The 18,034-nt window shown below is 34.2% G+C and overlaps 1 protein-coding gene, 1 non-coding gene and 1 pseudogene across 8 annotated transcripts in view; all 3 read right to left on the bottom strand.

Annotated features, from left to right (window-relative positions):
- Positions 1-4,795: 4,795 nt before the first annotated feature.
- The window catches only part of Zdhhc20 (zDHHC palmitoyltransferase 20), a 77,723-nt gene continuing 64,484 nt past the window's right edge, over positions 4,796-18,034 (bottom strand). For 5 of the 7 annotated variants that reach the window (XM_040281326.2, XM_040281328.2, XM_021735474.3 and 2 more), the window contains 5 exons: positions 17,503-17,629; positions 13,089-13,175; positions 11,623-11,738; positions 10,018-10,094; positions 4,796-8,432 (listed from right to left, as the gene is read on the bottom strand). In XM_040281326.2, the coding sequence (XP_040137260.1) occupies positions 10,057-10,094; positions 11,623-11,738; positions 13,089-13,175; positions 17,503-17,629 (368 nt within the window). In that variant the 3' untranslated portion in view covers positions 4,796-8,432; positions 10,018-10,056. Of the gene's footprint in view, positions 8,433-10,017; positions 10,095-11,622; positions 11,739-12,098; positions 12,144-13,088; positions 13,176-17,502; positions 17,630-18,034 lie in introns of all 7 variants that reach the window. The other 2 variants (XR_005732025.2, XM_040281327.2) reach the window with 2 other exon arrangements.
- On the bottom strand, positions 13,647-13,750 carry LOC120888713 (U6 spliceosomal RNA). Its single transcript, XR_005732411.1, has one exon. It is a non-coding gene; the product is annotated as a U6 spliceosomal RNA (small nuclear RNA).
- LOC101977607 (large ribosomal subunit protein eL30 pseudogene) lies at positions 16,265-17,489 on the bottom strand (annotated as a pseudogene).

Here is an 18,034-nt window from a genome sequence, read left to right as displayed (position 1 = left end):
CATTTACCTGCAAATGCCATAATTTTATTCTTTTAGTGCTGAGTAATATTCCATTATGTATATGTGCCACAGTTTCTTCATCCATTCATCTACTGAAGGGCATCTAGATTGGTTCCAGTTTAGTTATTATTGTGAATTGTGCTGCTATGAACTTTAATGTGGCTGTGTTACCATAGTATGTTGATTTTAATTTCTTTGGGTATAGACTGAGGAGTAGAATAGCTGGGTCAAATGGTGGTTCCATTCCAAGTTTTTTAAGGAATCTCCATACTGCTTTCTGTTCGGGTTGCACCAATTTGTAGTGCCACCAGCAATGTATGAGTGTGCCTTTTTCCCCACTTGATTAATGTTATTTTTCAGAGTGGTTTAGCCCATTAGACAATCTAAGAAAATTGAAAATATTGACACTATTTCACATCTACTTCCAAAAATGTAAAAATGCTAGATGTTTTGTGGCTGAGGCTGTAGCTCAGTAGTAAAGTGCTTGCCTTGCATGTGTGAGGCACTGGGTTCAATCTTCAGCACAACATAAAAATAAGTAAAGATACTGTGTGTTCATCTATAACTAAATAAATATATTTTTTTAAAATGCTAGATATTTTAATGAAGGGGCCTAAGTTTAATCACTTTATACACAGGAGTGTTAACAACACAATGGTAAATGGTTCTAACATGTACGTTCTAGCAGGAACCATATTCCTCCCTCAGCTACCTTTTGCCCTCCCCTCCAACATGGGCCTGAGTAAGTCCAAGAAATGATGTAAAAATTGCATTTCCAAAAGTGACTTCCAGAAGATAAGTGTTTCTTTCTAGTGAACAAAGATTATAAAGATTTTTGGTGTTTTTTGTAGTGTTGGGAATTGAACCCAGGACCTCACACATGCTTAGCAAATGCCCTTCCACTGTGCCCTTCCATTAAGCATACTTCCAGCCTGAAAACTAGTTTTTCAAATTGTATTTTTCTTACACATTGCCAAATCCTCCATATATCAAGAAGAGTGACCTATTGCAAAGACATCATAACTTTTTCAAAAGATTGAAGGAAAAGCTTATAGCAGCTAGTCCATAGTTGATCAGTCTTCCAAATTGACTGTCATTATTTCTGATGGTCAGATCATTAGCCAACACTTCTTCCTCTGGACCTAGAACCCCAAGCAAGACCCACTGCAGTTTTAGGTTCTCTCACTGCCACTCAGGTGCTGCCTTGCCATTTCAGATTCTTTTTTGTGAGGGTCCCAGTCTGTAGGTACTCCCATGTTCCTATCTCATGTAGACATTGGGAAAGCAGAGCTGGCTGCGCCTCTATTCCCACCACTAACCCATCCTCTGGAGCAGGTGCTTATCAGGCCAAGTTTGAACACATAAATACTAAGATACACTGCCCCTTTGTATGATCATATATATATTTCTACAGCTTGATAGTTTAGCTTAATGTCTTCAAGATCTTCAATTTATATGTCTTCAAGATCATTCAATATATATGAATATAGCTAAACAAAACCATTAAAGGGCTTCATGTGTTGAAGATGAACATTGATGAACAGTGTTTTTCCCTATTTTTTTTCCTTCTTGTACCAGGGATTGAACCCAAAAGTACAAATCCCATCTCCAGTCCATTTAATTTTTTAAAATTTTGAGACAGGGTCTTCCTAAGTTGTTTAAGGGTTTGCTAAACTGCTGAGGTTGGCTTTGAACTTGCAATCCTCCTGCCTGTCTCTCGAGCTACTGGAATTACAGGCACACACCACTGGATCTAGCCTTTTATTATTTTAACACACCTCTTAAAAAAAAAAAAAAAGCTTCTCAAACTAGCCTTCCTTTCTGTATAAATCCCCCAACGTAGGGTTGCTACAGAGGTTACGTACAGTAAAAACTTGGACCCTTATTGCCCAATTCCTTTTTTTAAAGTTAGATCATTCTATATACTCTTACCAAAAATGCTTCTATGCCTACAACCATAGCAATTATTCTAAGAAAAAATAATCTTAATTGCTTTCATATATTTATTTAATGAAAGTAAACATCTTTTCATATGTTGTACTACTGATAATTATTTTTTTGGTGTGAATTTTGTTCATTCTATATCCACTAAAGTAATTATTGTGGTTTTGGGGATTAAACCCAGAGCCTTACACAAACTAAACATTCTGCCCCTGAGTTATACTTAACCCCTCATTTTTTATTAGTGTACTGTTTTTTTGTTACCAGCATTATACACCTTTCTTATCCCACTATAAAAGACTTTACCCTTATTTTCTTGAAGTACCTTTCATCTTAAAATAATTAAGTTAGTGAGCCATCTGGCATTGTTTTGAAGTACCATTGTGAAAGACAAGGAGCTCTATTTTTTCCCAAATGGTTAGCAATGGTCTGGCATCATATCTTTTTGCTTGTAGAAATAGATAAAGCAATCATGAAATTCATATGGAAAAATAAAAGACCCAGAATAGCAAAAGCAATTCTAAGCAGGAAGTGTGAATCGGGAGGTGTAGCGATACCAGATTTCAAACTGTACTACAGAGCAATAGTAACAAAAACAGCCTGGTACCAAAACAGGCGGGTGGACCAATGGTATAGAATAGAGGACACAGAGACCAATCCACAAAATTACAACTATCTTATATTCGATAAAGGTGCTAAAAGCATGCAATGGAGGAAGGATAGCATCTTCAACAAATGGTGCTGGGAAAACTGGAAATCCATATGCAACAAAATGAAACTGAATCCCCTTCTCTCGCCATGCACAAAAGTTAACTCAAAATGGATCAAGGACCTTGATATCAAATCAGAGACTATGCGTCTGATAGAAGAAAAGGTTGGCTCCAATCTACATATTGTGGAATCGGGCTCCAAATTCCTTAATATGACACCCATAGCACAAGAGTTAATAACTAGAATCAACAAATGGGACTTACTTAAACTAAAAAGTTTTTTCTCAGCAAGAGAAACAATAAGAGAGGTAAATAGGGAGCCTACATCATGGGAACAAACGTTTACTCCTCACATTTCAGATAGAGCCCTAATATCCAGAGTATACAAAGAACTCAAAAAATTAAACAATAAGGAAACAAATGGGCCAAAGACCTGAACAGACACTTCTCAGAGGACATACAATCAATCAACAAGTACATGAAAAAATGCTCACCATCTCTAGCAGTCAGAGAAATGCAAATCAAAACCACCCTAAGATACCATCTCACTCCAGTAAGATTGGCAGCCATTATGAAGTCAAACAACAACAAGTGCTGGCGAGGATGTGGGGAAAAGGGTACTCTTGTACATTGCTGGTGGGACTGCCAATTGGTGCGGCCAATATCGAAAGCAGTATGGAGATTCCTGGGAAAGCTGGGAATGGAACCACTATTTGACCCAGCTATTGCCCTTCCTGAACTATTCCCTGAAGACCTTAAAAGAGCATACTACAGGGATACTGCCACATCGATGTTCATAGCAGCACAATTCACAATAGCTAGACTGTGGAACCAACCCCGATGCCCCTCAATAGATGAATGGATAAAAAAAAAAATGTGGCATTTATACACAACGGAGTACTACGCAACACTAAAAAATGACAAAATCATGGAATTTGCAGGGAAATGGATGGCATTAGAGCAGATTATGCTAAGTGAAGCTAGTCAATCCCTAAAAAACAAATGCCAAATGTCTTCTTTGATATAATGTGAGCAACCAAGAACAGAGCAGGGAGGAAGAGCAGGAGGAAAAGATTAACATTAAATAGAGTCATGAGGTGGGAGGGAAAGGGAGAGAAAAGGGAAATTGCATGGAAATGGAAGGAGACCCTCATTGTTATACAAAATTACATATAAGAGGTTGTGAGGGGAATGGGGAAAAAAATAAGGAGAGAAATGAATTACAGTAGATGGGGTAGAGAGAGAAGATGGGAGGGGAGGGGAAGGGGGATAATAGAGGATAGGAAAGGTAGCAGAATACAACAGTTACTATTATGGCATTTTGTAAAAATGTGGATGTGTAACTGATGTGATTCTGCAATCTTTGTAATGTTTTGAATAACCAAAAAAAAAAATGTAAAAAAGAAAAAAAAAAAGAAAAACTTAGTTCCCATCCCTGTAAATTCTAGAAGACATAGTAAAACATATATATAAGAGAACAGCATTACTAATTGCCGGTGGGGCTCCAAAAAGCCAGTCTATAAGAAATGAGAAAAGTAAAGCCATATTGATGTTATTTAATGAAAGAAAACATCTTTTTTTGGTGTCAAATCTGGCTTTTGGCCGTTTAGTAGTTACTCCTCCTCTCTAGTCCCAAAATAATGTTTTGAATGGGGTAAGGAAAGGTTGGTTCATCTCTACTGGCTTCTATTGTTCTTGTGAACATTTTGAAATTTAATTATCCTGAGAACTGGGAATCAGCTCAACCTCAGAGCCTTCTGTTTTTATTTGTCAGTCCATATTAGAACTGAAGGGAACCCAAACACAGATGGCATAAAAGAATAAACAAGATAAAATCTATTACCTGGCATTTTAGCCACGACTCAATAACTTCATAGTGATGTGAAGATACTCAAGATCCTAAAGTAACTTCTGAAATTATGATTAGTAAAAGCTAAATGAAACTCTTTAGGTATTAAATTAAACTAGTAAATACAACTTTATTGCACCGTGTACATATCATCTTAGAGGAGGTTTTCCTAAATTATTAGACTATTTCTGTAAACTACTATAAGATTTTCAAATTGACCAAAATAATAATTATTTTTCTCATCTGGCAAATACCACTTTATAACAAAAACAAACAAAAAACTCAAAAACAAGACTGTACATATATTCATTTATTTATTAATAAAGTAAATATGATTTTTGAAAAAAATTGTTTAATTATTCTGCATAAATGTTAATGTAGGTTAGGCCATCCAAAAGACAGAGTCAACATTAAGTAATGGTCCAGGATTATACAAATGAGAAATAAATACAAGGTTTATGGTTCTTCATAAGACAACCAAGGTAAACTGTATTTCAAATTTGTTTCTATAAAAGCATTATTAAAGATCACTTTTAAAATAGAGTCCATCTTTTCTTTTAAATGGGCATAGACTCATCTGCAATCATATACAAATATAATTAACTTAGCTAGTAGCTTTCTTAGTCTTTTATTACAAATACAATTCCTTGCTTCTTTATGCAACCCAACAAAATAATATAGGAGTCATCAGAAAAATATGGACCTTTCTTAATCTACACTGCATTTTAAATTTAAATTGAAAAAAACACAGTTTAGATCATTATGAAACATGGATTTCAGATTTACAGACTACCTGTATCTGACAGGTTATTAGATATGGTCTTTATTTTGGCTGAAATGCAAAAATATGATTAATTTCTTTATAATACATTAGTTAAAAATATTTTTCATTGACAGCAGTGCTAGTCCTAGAACAAAATGTATGTGAAACTTACATGTAAGTTACTGTCTATTCAATGCCCCAAATATGCAGGTCCTTTGTGTATACATTTGCAAGACAATTGAATGGAGAATCTCACATCTGATCATCTTAAACGCTCCTGTAAACATAGTCAAAATTTGCTTTCTAATAGAAATAAAATTCAAGTAAACACTGTATATTTGATTCAAATTCATCTTACAATTATACTCACTTGTGACACACTGGATCATAACCATTGAATATGTAAAAAGTTTTAAAAAAATCATTTTCATGTAAGATGCACTAAGCTGTGTAAACATGTTCAACCACTAATATACTGCAGCTGCTCTTTGGTTTGGCATAGTGATATTTTGTCAGAGGACTCAGGTATCAAATCTTCAAGTAAGTCTGTGCACAGGTAAACCAAGACTTCTAATTAGTTTTTAATGGCAATGGCAAGACCTGAAATTCAACCTTGTTTTTCCTCAGTATCATCACAAATGTTCAAGTGTTTGAAGGATGAAAAATAGTAATAATTAGAAATTTTGGCAAGGCTTCATTTTGACCTTTCTCCTCAAACAGTTGATATCAGTAATCAATACCAGTTGAAATACCAAAGAGGCAGCCTTTTCCTGGTTCCTATACCACTGGTAGGCTCTTAATGAATCGTCAGTAAAATGTATGAATAAATTCAGCTAGATTATTTAGAATATGGCAAAATGTTGGCTGTAATTAAATCAAAGGTAACTACAGTAAAAGTCTTAAACTGAAAATTTCTGAAAAGGTGTTTGTTTACTATGCTATTAAAGATATTAAATAACAAATGAGAAGAATTAAGAAAGATTATAATTCCACAAAAGTGCCTGAATAGGTTAAAGGGGAAAATTAAGCTTTTGCAATTGTTAGCCAGGTGCATGCAAATCCTCTGATCTAAATATAGATATACAAAAAGGATCAGAACATTTCTGAAAATAGTGAAGTACAGATAAACATTTACTCACTCCTTATAATATGCAAACCACCAAACTGACATGTTCTTGGTTGGTAACTGATTTCTCTTAACTCTCATTCTAGTTTTCCAGAATTAAGATTAAAAAATTGAAATGAAGTTAGAAGAAACCATATTATAGGACTCCAAACTGTTTTCAAAGCTTAATTGTTCCTTTGGTCTAAAGGGGAAAAAAATTACTTTTTTAAGATTTAATAGCCTGTGGGAATTAGGCAAATCCTTCAAACTATAATCTTGTAACATCAGTTATAAAATTTATGCTAGATTTAAACAGTTATCCCTAGTATACTGGTTAACATTAAAAGATACTGCTAAAATATTTGTTAGAGGGATGAAAATCAAGGTTATTTTGCAAAATCAGGCATTGCAGAATGTTAGAAATCATCCAAAATATTGAGGACTCATACTTCCATTTTACATATATGGAAATTACAGCCTCTGATACTTACTTAAGCTGCTAAGATTTCTCTCTACCCACCTACTGGAAGCAACCAATCATTTCAAGGATGTGTATCTGATTCAATAGTATAAATGAGGAGTAACATTTCTACATTATCTTTTAATATGATATTGTACTATTCTCTAGAATACAGCAATTCCTGTCATTTAAGTTAAGATTTTAAAAGGAAAAGTGTATCTGGTGAGAATAAACTGCTAATAAGAAGTCAGATTTAAGATTTTGCAGTTAAGAGTAGAATCCACTTCTCAGAGATTGGGACTTTTAAATGACTACTCAGCTTTAGAATTTCTTCCTAAAAGCAGTATTACTCTCAAGTACTGTTCCTACTTTATACTTTAAGTCACTGTTTATAAGTTATAGGATAACTATAAAAAGTTTCAAAGAAAAATTTAGCTATTACTTAAATTGAAATTTAAAAGTCAACTCAACAGCATGTTTTATTCTCAATACCTTTAGCACTGAAAAAGAAAAAAAAAAATTTTTTTCCCAGTACTGGCAATTGAACCCAGGGCCTCATGCATGCTAGGCAAAAACTCTACTACTGCACTAAATCCCCAGCCCTTTTTATTTTATTCTGAGACAGGGTCTTGCTAAATTGCCTGGGCTGACCTCAAACTTGCAATTCTCCTGCCTCAGCCTCCCCAGGAATTGGGATTGGGTGTACTAATACATCTGGCTTGAAAATATTTTTCAACACCTTACAGTATCCTGTCTATCTTTTTCTTTATTTTTTTTTTAGCCACTTCCATCTATCCCTATTGTGCCCAACTTTTCTATATCACAAATACCTTTGTGTTTCCCCTACCCATATAAATAACCCCTGACAGTTCAACAAAAAGTAATTAAAAAAAGCATTGTACCCAAAATATTTCTTATACTTCCAAGATTTTTTTAAGCCTTTGGCATATACTATACTACATGGTTGTACTAATGCTTCTAAGCCATCAATAAATTATCCCCATGAATTCTATGTTCTAAATGATTAGATATCTGAATCATTCTGAGTGTTATTATAGCCAACAATAAAAAACTTTATTAAAAATGTTGAAAAGTATAAAACAGTAATTATAAATTAGCAAATACTCAATAAAAAAGCAGTTATTTTCTTCCTCTTATACAGTACAAGCAACAGTAATTTGGATATTATTCACTTTCAGCCACCATTTACCCTAGATATACTTCATTTAAGACAAGTTTTTAGTTTGTGTTTTTGGAGTGAGAACCTATTGAATACCAAGAAATAATTCTAATATTGTAATTCAGATATCAAAAAAATACTTATGCACATAAGTGATGACAGCACATATTATAGCATGTCATAACAGGTATTATTTTCAAAGTAAAATCAAGTCACTTTTGAGCTGTGAGTCAATGTTGCACAAATGGACACTTAAAATTAAGGCATCATTCTGCTTGTAGTGCTCCTGTGGATCCAGCGAACTGTACAAAGGCTTCCTTTTTTAAAAAATATATCTTCTGTTATACTCAAATTATTTCATTCCTTTGATCATTTTCTTGCAAATAAAATTGAAAATATCAGTCGACAATGTGTTTTTATACACCTATGAAAACAGAAACAATTGAATTAGTTAAAATTAGATTTTTTTATTTCTCAAAATATTAAATGGCTCTGTGGGCTAAGATATAAAGATGATACTATTATAAGATAGGAAATAAATTCTTTATTGTTACTAAATTTATTTATTTTTTAATTAAAAAAATTTCTTGGTACCAGTTACTGAACCCAGGGGTACTTAACCACTGAGTTACATCCCCAACCCTTTTTATTTTTATTTTGAGATAATATCTCACTAGATTGCTTCGGACCTTGCTAAGTTGTTGAGGCTGGCTTCAAACTCTGGATCCTCCTGCCTCAGCCTCCCGAGTTGCTGGGATTACAGGTGTGCACCACAGTGCCAGCTAATGTTACTAAAGTTTTTAATTTTTTTTTTTTAGTTGTAGATAGATACATTTATTTATTTTTATGTGGTGCTGAGGATTGAACCCAGTACCTCACAAATGCTAGGCAAGTGCTCTACCACTAAGCTACAACCCCAGTCCCAACGTAACTAAATTTAATAAAGATTTTTTAATAAACAGTAAGTAGGGAATAACCCTTTCTTTTCCTAAGGAATCAAGATTAACAGAGGGGGGATTCTTTTTTTAAAAAATTATTTATTTTAAGAGGGGAATTCTTATAGTACTTCCTGATGTTAACATGGGAATCATCAGATGAGGTATCTACCTTCACCTCTTCAGAGTTTGCTGTAGATGTGGGGAAGTTCCTACAGTGTCCATTAGAGAAACTTCAGCTAGTGATTCTCATCAACCATAAGTTTCAGTCAGTATCCTGCCTACATTAAGAAACAATGTAGAAGCAGTACTGAACACCTCTCCAGGAACAAGTGCTGTTCCATAGCTACAGCTTTTGGTGCAAGTCTATGTTTGCACATACACTTAGTTCCTCTTCAGACCACAGCCTACTCTGCCCAATGTGACACTCTGCCAAGCCATCCCAAGCTTGTGATCTCATTCTGTCCTAGGTCCTAGGCTCCAGCTCTACTTGTGGACACAGGCACCAGGTCTGCGGTAAGGACCTGATTAGCCTCTGATGAGGCTGAAATCAAGTAAGCTGATGCTCTGCTAGTTGAGACTCCAGGTGAGATACCTTTGGAAAACTGAACTGCTGGAAAGGAACTGGTAGTAACTGTGCACAGTTGTCCTAAGCAGTAAATTTGTGATAATTTGTTACACAGCAACAATCTGTTGTGTCTTTATAAAACTAAATAAATAACATCATGAACATCTTAAATATTTTTCAGCCTGTAATCATTTTTCTCTGGATCAAATTGTGGGCAAAAAATCACCTTTTAAAAAAAACTAATAAGGTACTGTTTACTGAAAAGTTAGTTGTCCACATACCAATCATAAACTATTTCTATTTTTCCTTCATTTATCTATCCAACAAATGTTTTTTTCACTGTGCTAGAAGTAGTAAGAGAAACGAAATTTTAGCATATGTTACCCTCCAGTCTTTCCTATACTATTGTATTGATATAATGAAAAAAAAAGCAAATGTTTTGAGGTTATGAAATATGCAAATATAGACTACATTTGCTCAAGGATATTACCTTTATACTGTCTTACCTTGGTTTTATCAAATGGTTAGTTATGAACAAGTGGTACTCAATTTTCTATTGCCACTGTAACATGATTATTTGTCCCTGTAAGCACATAATTATATATGACATGAAAAAAATATTAAGTTCCTGGCTAAATGATAAAATTGATTACAGTAAAGACAAATATTATGTAAGCACTAAATATGTTTATAGCACAAACCATTTGCCTTCTCTACATGAAGAAGTGAATAAAGAGCATTGTGTCAGAAGTCTAGTTTCATATTTAGTCCCACAGTATACAACGGCATTAAAGATGTTAAGCAGCAATAATTTAAAAGTCCATAAAATGAATTTTTCCACTTACACAAGATCCTAAAGAAGACTCTAAACTTACTAATTTAAGAAAATGTTTAAATGCTGCTAAAAGCCAAAGAAATACTTCTTTCTAAAGAAGATAAATTCTGTCAGCAAGTTTTTAGTATTATTTCCTAGAGTTGGTACAAATTGATTTTAAGATCTCAAACTTTTTTTTTTTTTTTAACAGTGCAGGAAGACATGACAATATTATTATTCCTATTAAGAAATACCGCATAGTGGTGCATGCCTGTAATCCCAGTGGCTCAGGAGGCTAAGGCAGGAGGATTGCAAGTTCAAAGCCAGCCTCAGCAAAAGCAAAATGTTAAGCAATTCAGTGAGACCTTGTCTCTAAATAAAATACAAAATAGGGCTGGGGAATGTGGCTCAGTGGCTGAGTGCCCCCAAGTTCAATCCCTGATACTCCCCCCCCCCAAAAAAAGAAACACCTCAGACATGTATTCAGTTAGTTAAGTAAACCCAGATCTGATTAAAAATCCCACTTCAATTTTATCAACTACTCTGTAATTTATGAAGTGAGTCTTTAAGAAAGGTTAAAACAAGAGGGGGGAGGTGTAGTTAAGTGATAAAGCACTTGCCTAGCACCTGTATGGCCTTGGGTTTGAGCCTAGAACTACATAGAAAAATAAAGCACATTCAGTGTATCTTTTATTTTGTGGGGGCGAGCAGAGTATTGGGGGTGGAACCCAGCCCTCATGCATGCTAGGAGAGTGCTGTACCTCTAAAGGTACATCCTAGTCCCCATAATCCTTTAAAATATTTTTGAGACAGGGTCTTGCTAAATTGCCTAGGCTGGCCTTGACCTATAGTTTCTCCTGCCTCAGCTTCTCAAATAGTTGGGATTACAGGTGGGCCTTACCACACTGGGTCCAGTGCACTCTTAAAGAGTACTATAATTTAAAAAAATTATTTTCAATAAGTATGAGCTAGAATCCTAAATAATAGTTATTTAAAACATTATTTGAAATAGCGTATTTCAAAAGGACTTTCCACACTACTGAAGAAATGTGTGGTTGGAAAACAAAAAAACCAGCTGAATGCAATAAAAACATTATACCTGCCTTTCTCTGTCCTCTTTCCTCACAGAAGCCGCCAATAAACACAAACATCCCATTTATAAGACATTTTATTACAATGTTTCACATTTCAGTATTTCAAAATATCACATTGTTTTGTTTTTCCAACATTTATTAAATCTGTTGCTTTTCATTTGAACCAAATAGGTGAAGCAGTGTTTTCAGGTGAGAATTATTACCTGATCTGACAACACCTTCTTCAGCTCCATTCTCTAGCCATTGAGATTCATTGTCCAACAAACGGTTTTTTGATTCACTAAGTGGTCTGATAGGAAAAGGTTGATTTGAGCCAATACTGAAAAGAGGAACAAATAACTTTAGTAAATTGTTTAATGCTCAATTAAGGATACTTAATAAATTAATAAGCAGCATATTAGTATTCCTTCTCCTAAATATGTGAGGGCAACTCATGAGATCTCAGCCATCTGAAAAAGCCACCTTGAAAAGGAAAATATGCCCACGGACCCCCCCACCCCATGAAATGGCTCTCTGGACCCAAGAATCTGTATTCTAAAACTGCAAATGAAACAATTAGACAAAAGAAAAAAGCTTCAGAGGCCAGTCTGAAAAGTTTTAACACTATGTTAATCAGGTGCCATAAGGTAGTATGAGGACAGGTGAGGAGCTATGTCTGTGGCCAGTACAAAAAAATTACCTGTCATTTCCCAAGTTTTCTGCTTTCTACCTCGCCAGTTTAGATCTAAGGGGAAAAAATGATTTAGTGATTTAGCGTAGACTTATTTTTCTAGCTAAGAGAACCAGGGAAGGAGGAGAATGGAGGAAGGAAAGGAGGAAAAGGAATAAAAATTTATTTGGTGTCTGATGTGGGCCAGAGAGTGTGCTAGGCACTATAAATGTGTATGTATGCACATCATTTTGACCCTTTCAGTAACCCTGGAGGCAAGTCTCATCTTCATTTTACAGAGATAGAAACTGAGGCTCAGACAGTTTCAATGACTTGTTCAGGTTGTAGGTTCTAAGGCCTATGTCTTCTAATATTAACATGTTAGCTTGGAACTTATGACCCCTCCTCCTCTATAATCTATTTCTGTCATAAATATGGCTCAACTATTTCACTTTGGCAGAATTTTCTCTAGATTCTTTAAAATTTCATTTAAATTGAACTATTTCACGGAATTGATGAAAATTTGCTTACCATACAAATATTATGAGAAAAAATTCCTTAAGATGAATAAGAAAAAATGTTTGAATCCTCATTATTTTGATAGTATAGCTAAAAACCTACTTATTATAATAAAATGGTAACTAGTATAATGACTAATTTCTTTGAAGAATACCTCACTTTTTAGGAAGATGCACCATATTTACTTGCTTCCTAGTTTGCCCAGACATTTCCAACATTTTGTGATTGTCCTAGTTTTAATTTTTTTTTTTCTTTCAGTAGTGTGATTGAACTCATGGCCTCACATGTTCCAGTAAAGAGCTCTATCACTGAGCCACATCCCCAGCCTGCATATTAGGCACATATACATATTAAACATCAGTTAAAAACTTTAAATAGAATTTTTTTTGTTATCTATGGTGGCTTACTGGATTATTGTTGTATATATTCATAAGATATGTATGTATAACACAAGTATACAGTTGTTTAGCAAAGAAAAACTTAGGGACAAAAAAAGCACACCTTCTGGAATGTTCACTTTGGCCTGTAGCAGCTTGTTCTGGATCCATCCCAACAAGGCGAGTTGGAAAACTGCAACCATCACCCAAACTGCATAATGAGAAACAGCGATAACCTGAATCATATTAAGTTATTCAAAGTGGTCAAATTTAATGTCTTGATGCCTAGTTTACACCTCAAACAGAACTATTCAAGTATGTGGATAATTGAGTTTTCATTATAATTATTTAAGACATCATCCAGGCTAAATGAAATTCAAGATATAAGTTCCATATGTTTATTCATTCAACAATATTCATTAAACAAATATCTAGGGCTGGGGATATAGCTCAGTGCAGGACTCCTTGAATGGGTGAGTTCCTGGGTTGGTTCTCTAGTTAATATTGAGCACTACAAAACAATAAAAACCCCAATGTCATAGGTATCTGTTGAATACCTATGATATTCTGGGTAATATTTTATATATTAGGGTTTATAACAGTGAACAAAAGAATCTCCATCTTCAAGAAGCTTACAGCCAAAAAAGGTTAAGTTATATCTTACTTTCACTTTTTTTTTTTTTTTTTAATATAGAGCTTCATGAATTTGTATGTCATCCCTGTGCAGGGACCATGCTAATCTTCTCCATATCATTCCAATTTTAGTATATGTGCTTAACATACCACAACTGTATACAACAGAGACTTCACTTTTAGCCAAGAGAGAATAACTGGTAAATTTGCCCATAGTCTTAAACAGCCAGAAAGTGGACAGCATACAAAATAACTTTTTAAAAAATAGAACAGGACTGTGGTCTCAGAAAGAAAAAAAATAAATAAAAGAAGTGAGTCCCAGCTTTTTGCCAGAACCTCATCATCAGGAGGGGAATCCAAGCAAAGTAAGGTATAGTTATATTGCATTGAGGTAACAGAGATGGGAGCTTTGAGAAGCCAGGTGGCAAGAATTTATAAGACATAGTTGAGAAAGAGGAAGACACATAGAGAAATGCCTACAGATATATCCACATACTATATTTGAATCTTTTGATGAACAGGAGGCTACACAGGTAACTGGGAAAAGAACATTGGGAAGTGTAAGTTGGAACAGATTCACAGTTTCCACAAGGAGGCAATAAAATTGACCAGCCAGAAAACAGAGATCTCACTGAACACATGGTTTTGAAAGAAACCCCACCTTTATTATAGCATTAAACTAGCTGCACAGAAAATGCTATGCTAGATCCATCCTAGTGAAGCTTAAAATAAATCTCAAAAATCTCAAACTGAGCCTGACATGATGGTGCATGCCTGTAATCCCAGTAGCTCGGGAGGTTGAGACAGGAGGATCACAATTTCAAAGCCAGCTTCAGCAATTTAATGAGGCTCATCTCTAAAGTAAATACAAAGAAAAAGGTCTGCAGATGTGGTTCCGTGGTTAAGCACTCCAGGTCAATCCTCAGTACCAAAACAAACAGCAACAACAATCCCAAGCTGAAACAAAGGTACCCACCTGCCAAAACAAAATTCAATTCTTTATACAGACAATAAAATCTAGATACTCAGCAAAATAGCATTCAAAATGTCACCAGCCAATAGAAAGTTATTAGGCATAAAAAGCAGCAGAAAATGTGATCTCACAGCTAAGGAGGGGGGGTGGTGGAGGTGCAAATCAATAGAAAAGAATCAGAAAATCAGCAATTTCAGTGAAAGACTTCAAAACAGTGACTATAAATGTGAACTTAAAGGAAAAGTGGATACACAGAAAATAAATATGATATAAAAAGAACCAAACTGATATCCTTAAGCTGAAAAATGTAACATCTATAATGAAAAAGTTATTGGATAAGTTTACCAACACAATAGACAATGTAGAAGAAGAGAGCCATGAATTTATAGATAAAACAAGAGAAACTAACCAAGATGGAGCAAACACAGAAAAGAAGATGGGGAACAAGGATAGAACAGCAAATCAGAAAATGACTTGTGGGTCACTACAAAGCAATTTAACATATATATACTTGAGAGTAGGAAAAAAAAAGCTGTTGGGGCAAGGGAATAAAAGAGTGCAGTAGGCAAAAGAATAAAACCACACAAACAAAAAATATAAAACTACAACAGAACAACTAAAGACATAATCAATAAAAATTTTCAAATCTGATTAAGACCATAAATTTACAAATTCAAGAAGCCTTAAAGATCACTAGGTAGAATAAACACCAAGAAATATCATCATGTTCAAACTGCTTAAAACCAGTGGGAAAGTTAAAATTTTACAACCATGGGGGTGTGCTGACGGTAATTTGCAAATTGCAGAATAAAGTAAGAGGTTGGTTGGGCAGAAACCATGCAAAGCAGAAGATAACAGAAACACATCTTTAAAGAAAGGGAGGGGAAAAAAAACATGAATTCATTGATTAGAGAAAATAACAATTAGTCCTGTTCCAAACACTGGGAATAGAAAAATCTTGAACACATGAGACAATTCATAAAGTAAACAAAAGGAAGTAATGAATCTGAGTACATAGCAATAAGATCTATAAAAAATGAAACATACAAAGATGGAACAAAAATGTACATTAACTAAGCTGTGGAAAACCCTTCAGAATAACTCATATGTAGTTGATGTTGCTGCAGTAATAAGAAAGAAGATAAAAGAAAAAATGGTTAACAATTTTTCCGATATTGATGAAAACTACAAAACCAAGGCAAGAAGGTCAACTAATCCAAGCACAAGAAACATGAAGAAAATTAAACCAAGGTTTGCCATAATCAAACTTCATCAAAGTAATAACAACCAAAGAAAAGACACATTATATAGAAAGTGAAAAGGTAAGAGTGACCACAAACTTCTCAAAAGAAAAAATGCAAGTCAGGAGACAGTGAAACAACATCTATAATTCTATCAAGAAGAAATGTCCTTCACATATGAAATCCAAATAAGTCATTTTCAGCCTCACAAAAAAAGGCAAGTTGGTTAATTAAGGAAAAACCCTATGACTCATACCAATCTGCCACACCAATTTCAAATTTCCCTCCCTTTTCTATAATGTCTTTGGTATATAGATGGCCGAAAAGAGCTGGGAATTACAGGGAGAAATGAATAGGGAGAAATGAAAATTCAATCAACTTGAACATATTTTTCTTTTACCCTTGAGGTAAAACTGCATGTGTTTGGTTTTCTTTTTCTTTTTCTGAATGAAGTGTTTTTAAAACAAGCTCTGCCAAGTTTTATTAAAGAAAAATTTTACATGTTTTACTTTTCACCAGTCTGTTCTGGCATGCTTCTAATGATATAAGAATCACCTGGATCAATGATAGACAGTGTGCACACTCTGTAGTACTTTCCACATGCTGTGCCCAATTCAATATTATTGCCACTGTAGTGATGGACACCAGTTTTGGCCAAAATGGCATATTACTCTATTTCAGATTTCCTCAAAGTGGACAATTGTTGGAGAGGATGACCAATTTAGCTTTGCCCTGTCTGATCATCTTCAGAGTTTGCTTGTAGCCAAGTACATACTTTCCTTTTTTCAAAACAAGATGGAGCTGAGAGTTGATCGACTCCAGAGACTTTTTCGTCTTTTTTGTGGCCACCATCTTCCTGCCTTAGATGCAGGAGGGCCCCCCACCAAGAGCAGCCATCAAGATGGCGGGAGAGCTAGAAAGGAAGGCATGTTTGGTTTTCTTTAAGAATGAAAAACATAATTCACATCTGTGATGGAATCTTTGTAGCTATGGGTAAGAGGTGTAAATTCTTAAGAGTCTTTATTTTAGTTTATTTTCTTTCTTTTGATTTTTTTTTTAGTTATCGATGGACACAGTAACTTTATCTTTATTTATTTTTTATGTGGTGCTGAGGATTGAACCCAGGGCCTCATATATGCAAGGCAAGCACTCTACCACTGAGCTACAAATCCAGCCCATGTTTTCTTTCTTTTCTTTTCTTTCTTTTTTTTTTTTTTTTTTGATGCTGGGTATTGAACCCAGGGCCTTGTGCATGCGAAGCAAGCATTTTACCAACTGACTATATATCCAGCCCTTCTTTCTTTTTTAGTTGTCAATTGACTTTTATTTTATTTATTTATATGTGGTGCTGAGAATCAAACCCACTGCCTCACACATGCTAGGCAAGCACTCTGCCACTGACCCATAATCCCAGCCCGAAGTTTACTTTCATTTGGAAGGAAAAAGTGATTCTTATTGTTTTACAAGTCATCTTTTTTTTCCACTTTCCATTCAAATATTTGTTCAAGCTTTCCTTTACTGTTTATCTAATAAAAACATTTTATATGCAATCAATATATTTGAATTTTCATTTCAAGGCTTGTAAAAATGTCACAATGTATTATATTCTCTGAATGAATCTTAAGATATTTTACCAGAGATATTGATTACACAGACTCCATAATTTCTCAGAACTACATTTTATAAATTACCTTGTAAATATTGGAAGTAACCAATATTTCTTTTCATCACCAAAGACTTGTCTCCAGTTTTTACTATATCCAAGAGAGAAACCATGTGCATCAACTCCATATGAAAATGTGGGTGTACGAAATGATTCTGTTAAAAGAAAAAAAAATTACATATATACTAATTAACCTATTTAAAAAATTATAATATAATTATTTGTGTCTTTGACAAGAAAAACTGTAAAACTTCAACATAAAAAACTATAAATACCATTTAAATAAATACTTGAAGCAATTAAAAGAAAAACTAGAATAATATGAGGTGAGAGATATGGCAATTATCCTAATCTGATCATTACTATACTTTTCATACATTTATTGAAATGTCACATATATTTCATAGATATACAAGTACTATGTGTCAATTAAAAATAAAATATTTTTAAAAGATAAATTTCTGAAACATTTGGGAAAAAGTACATTTTTCATCAATCATATAAAATAACATGTCAAAATATAATTATCTGGTATTACTGAAAAATCTAATAAAGTATGT

This window comes from Ictidomys tridecemlineatus, chromosome 6 (genome assembly GCF_052094955.1).
Source record: "Ictidomys tridecemlineatus isolate mIctTri1 chromosome 6, mIctTri1.hap1, whole genome shotgun sequence".
NCBI lineage: Eukaryota > Metazoa > Chordata > Mammalia > Rodentia > Sciuridae > Ictidomys > Ictidomys tridecemlineatus.
The sequence above is the reverse complement of the archived record's forward strand: the minus strand, read 5'-3'. Positions and strand labels throughout refer to the sequence as shown.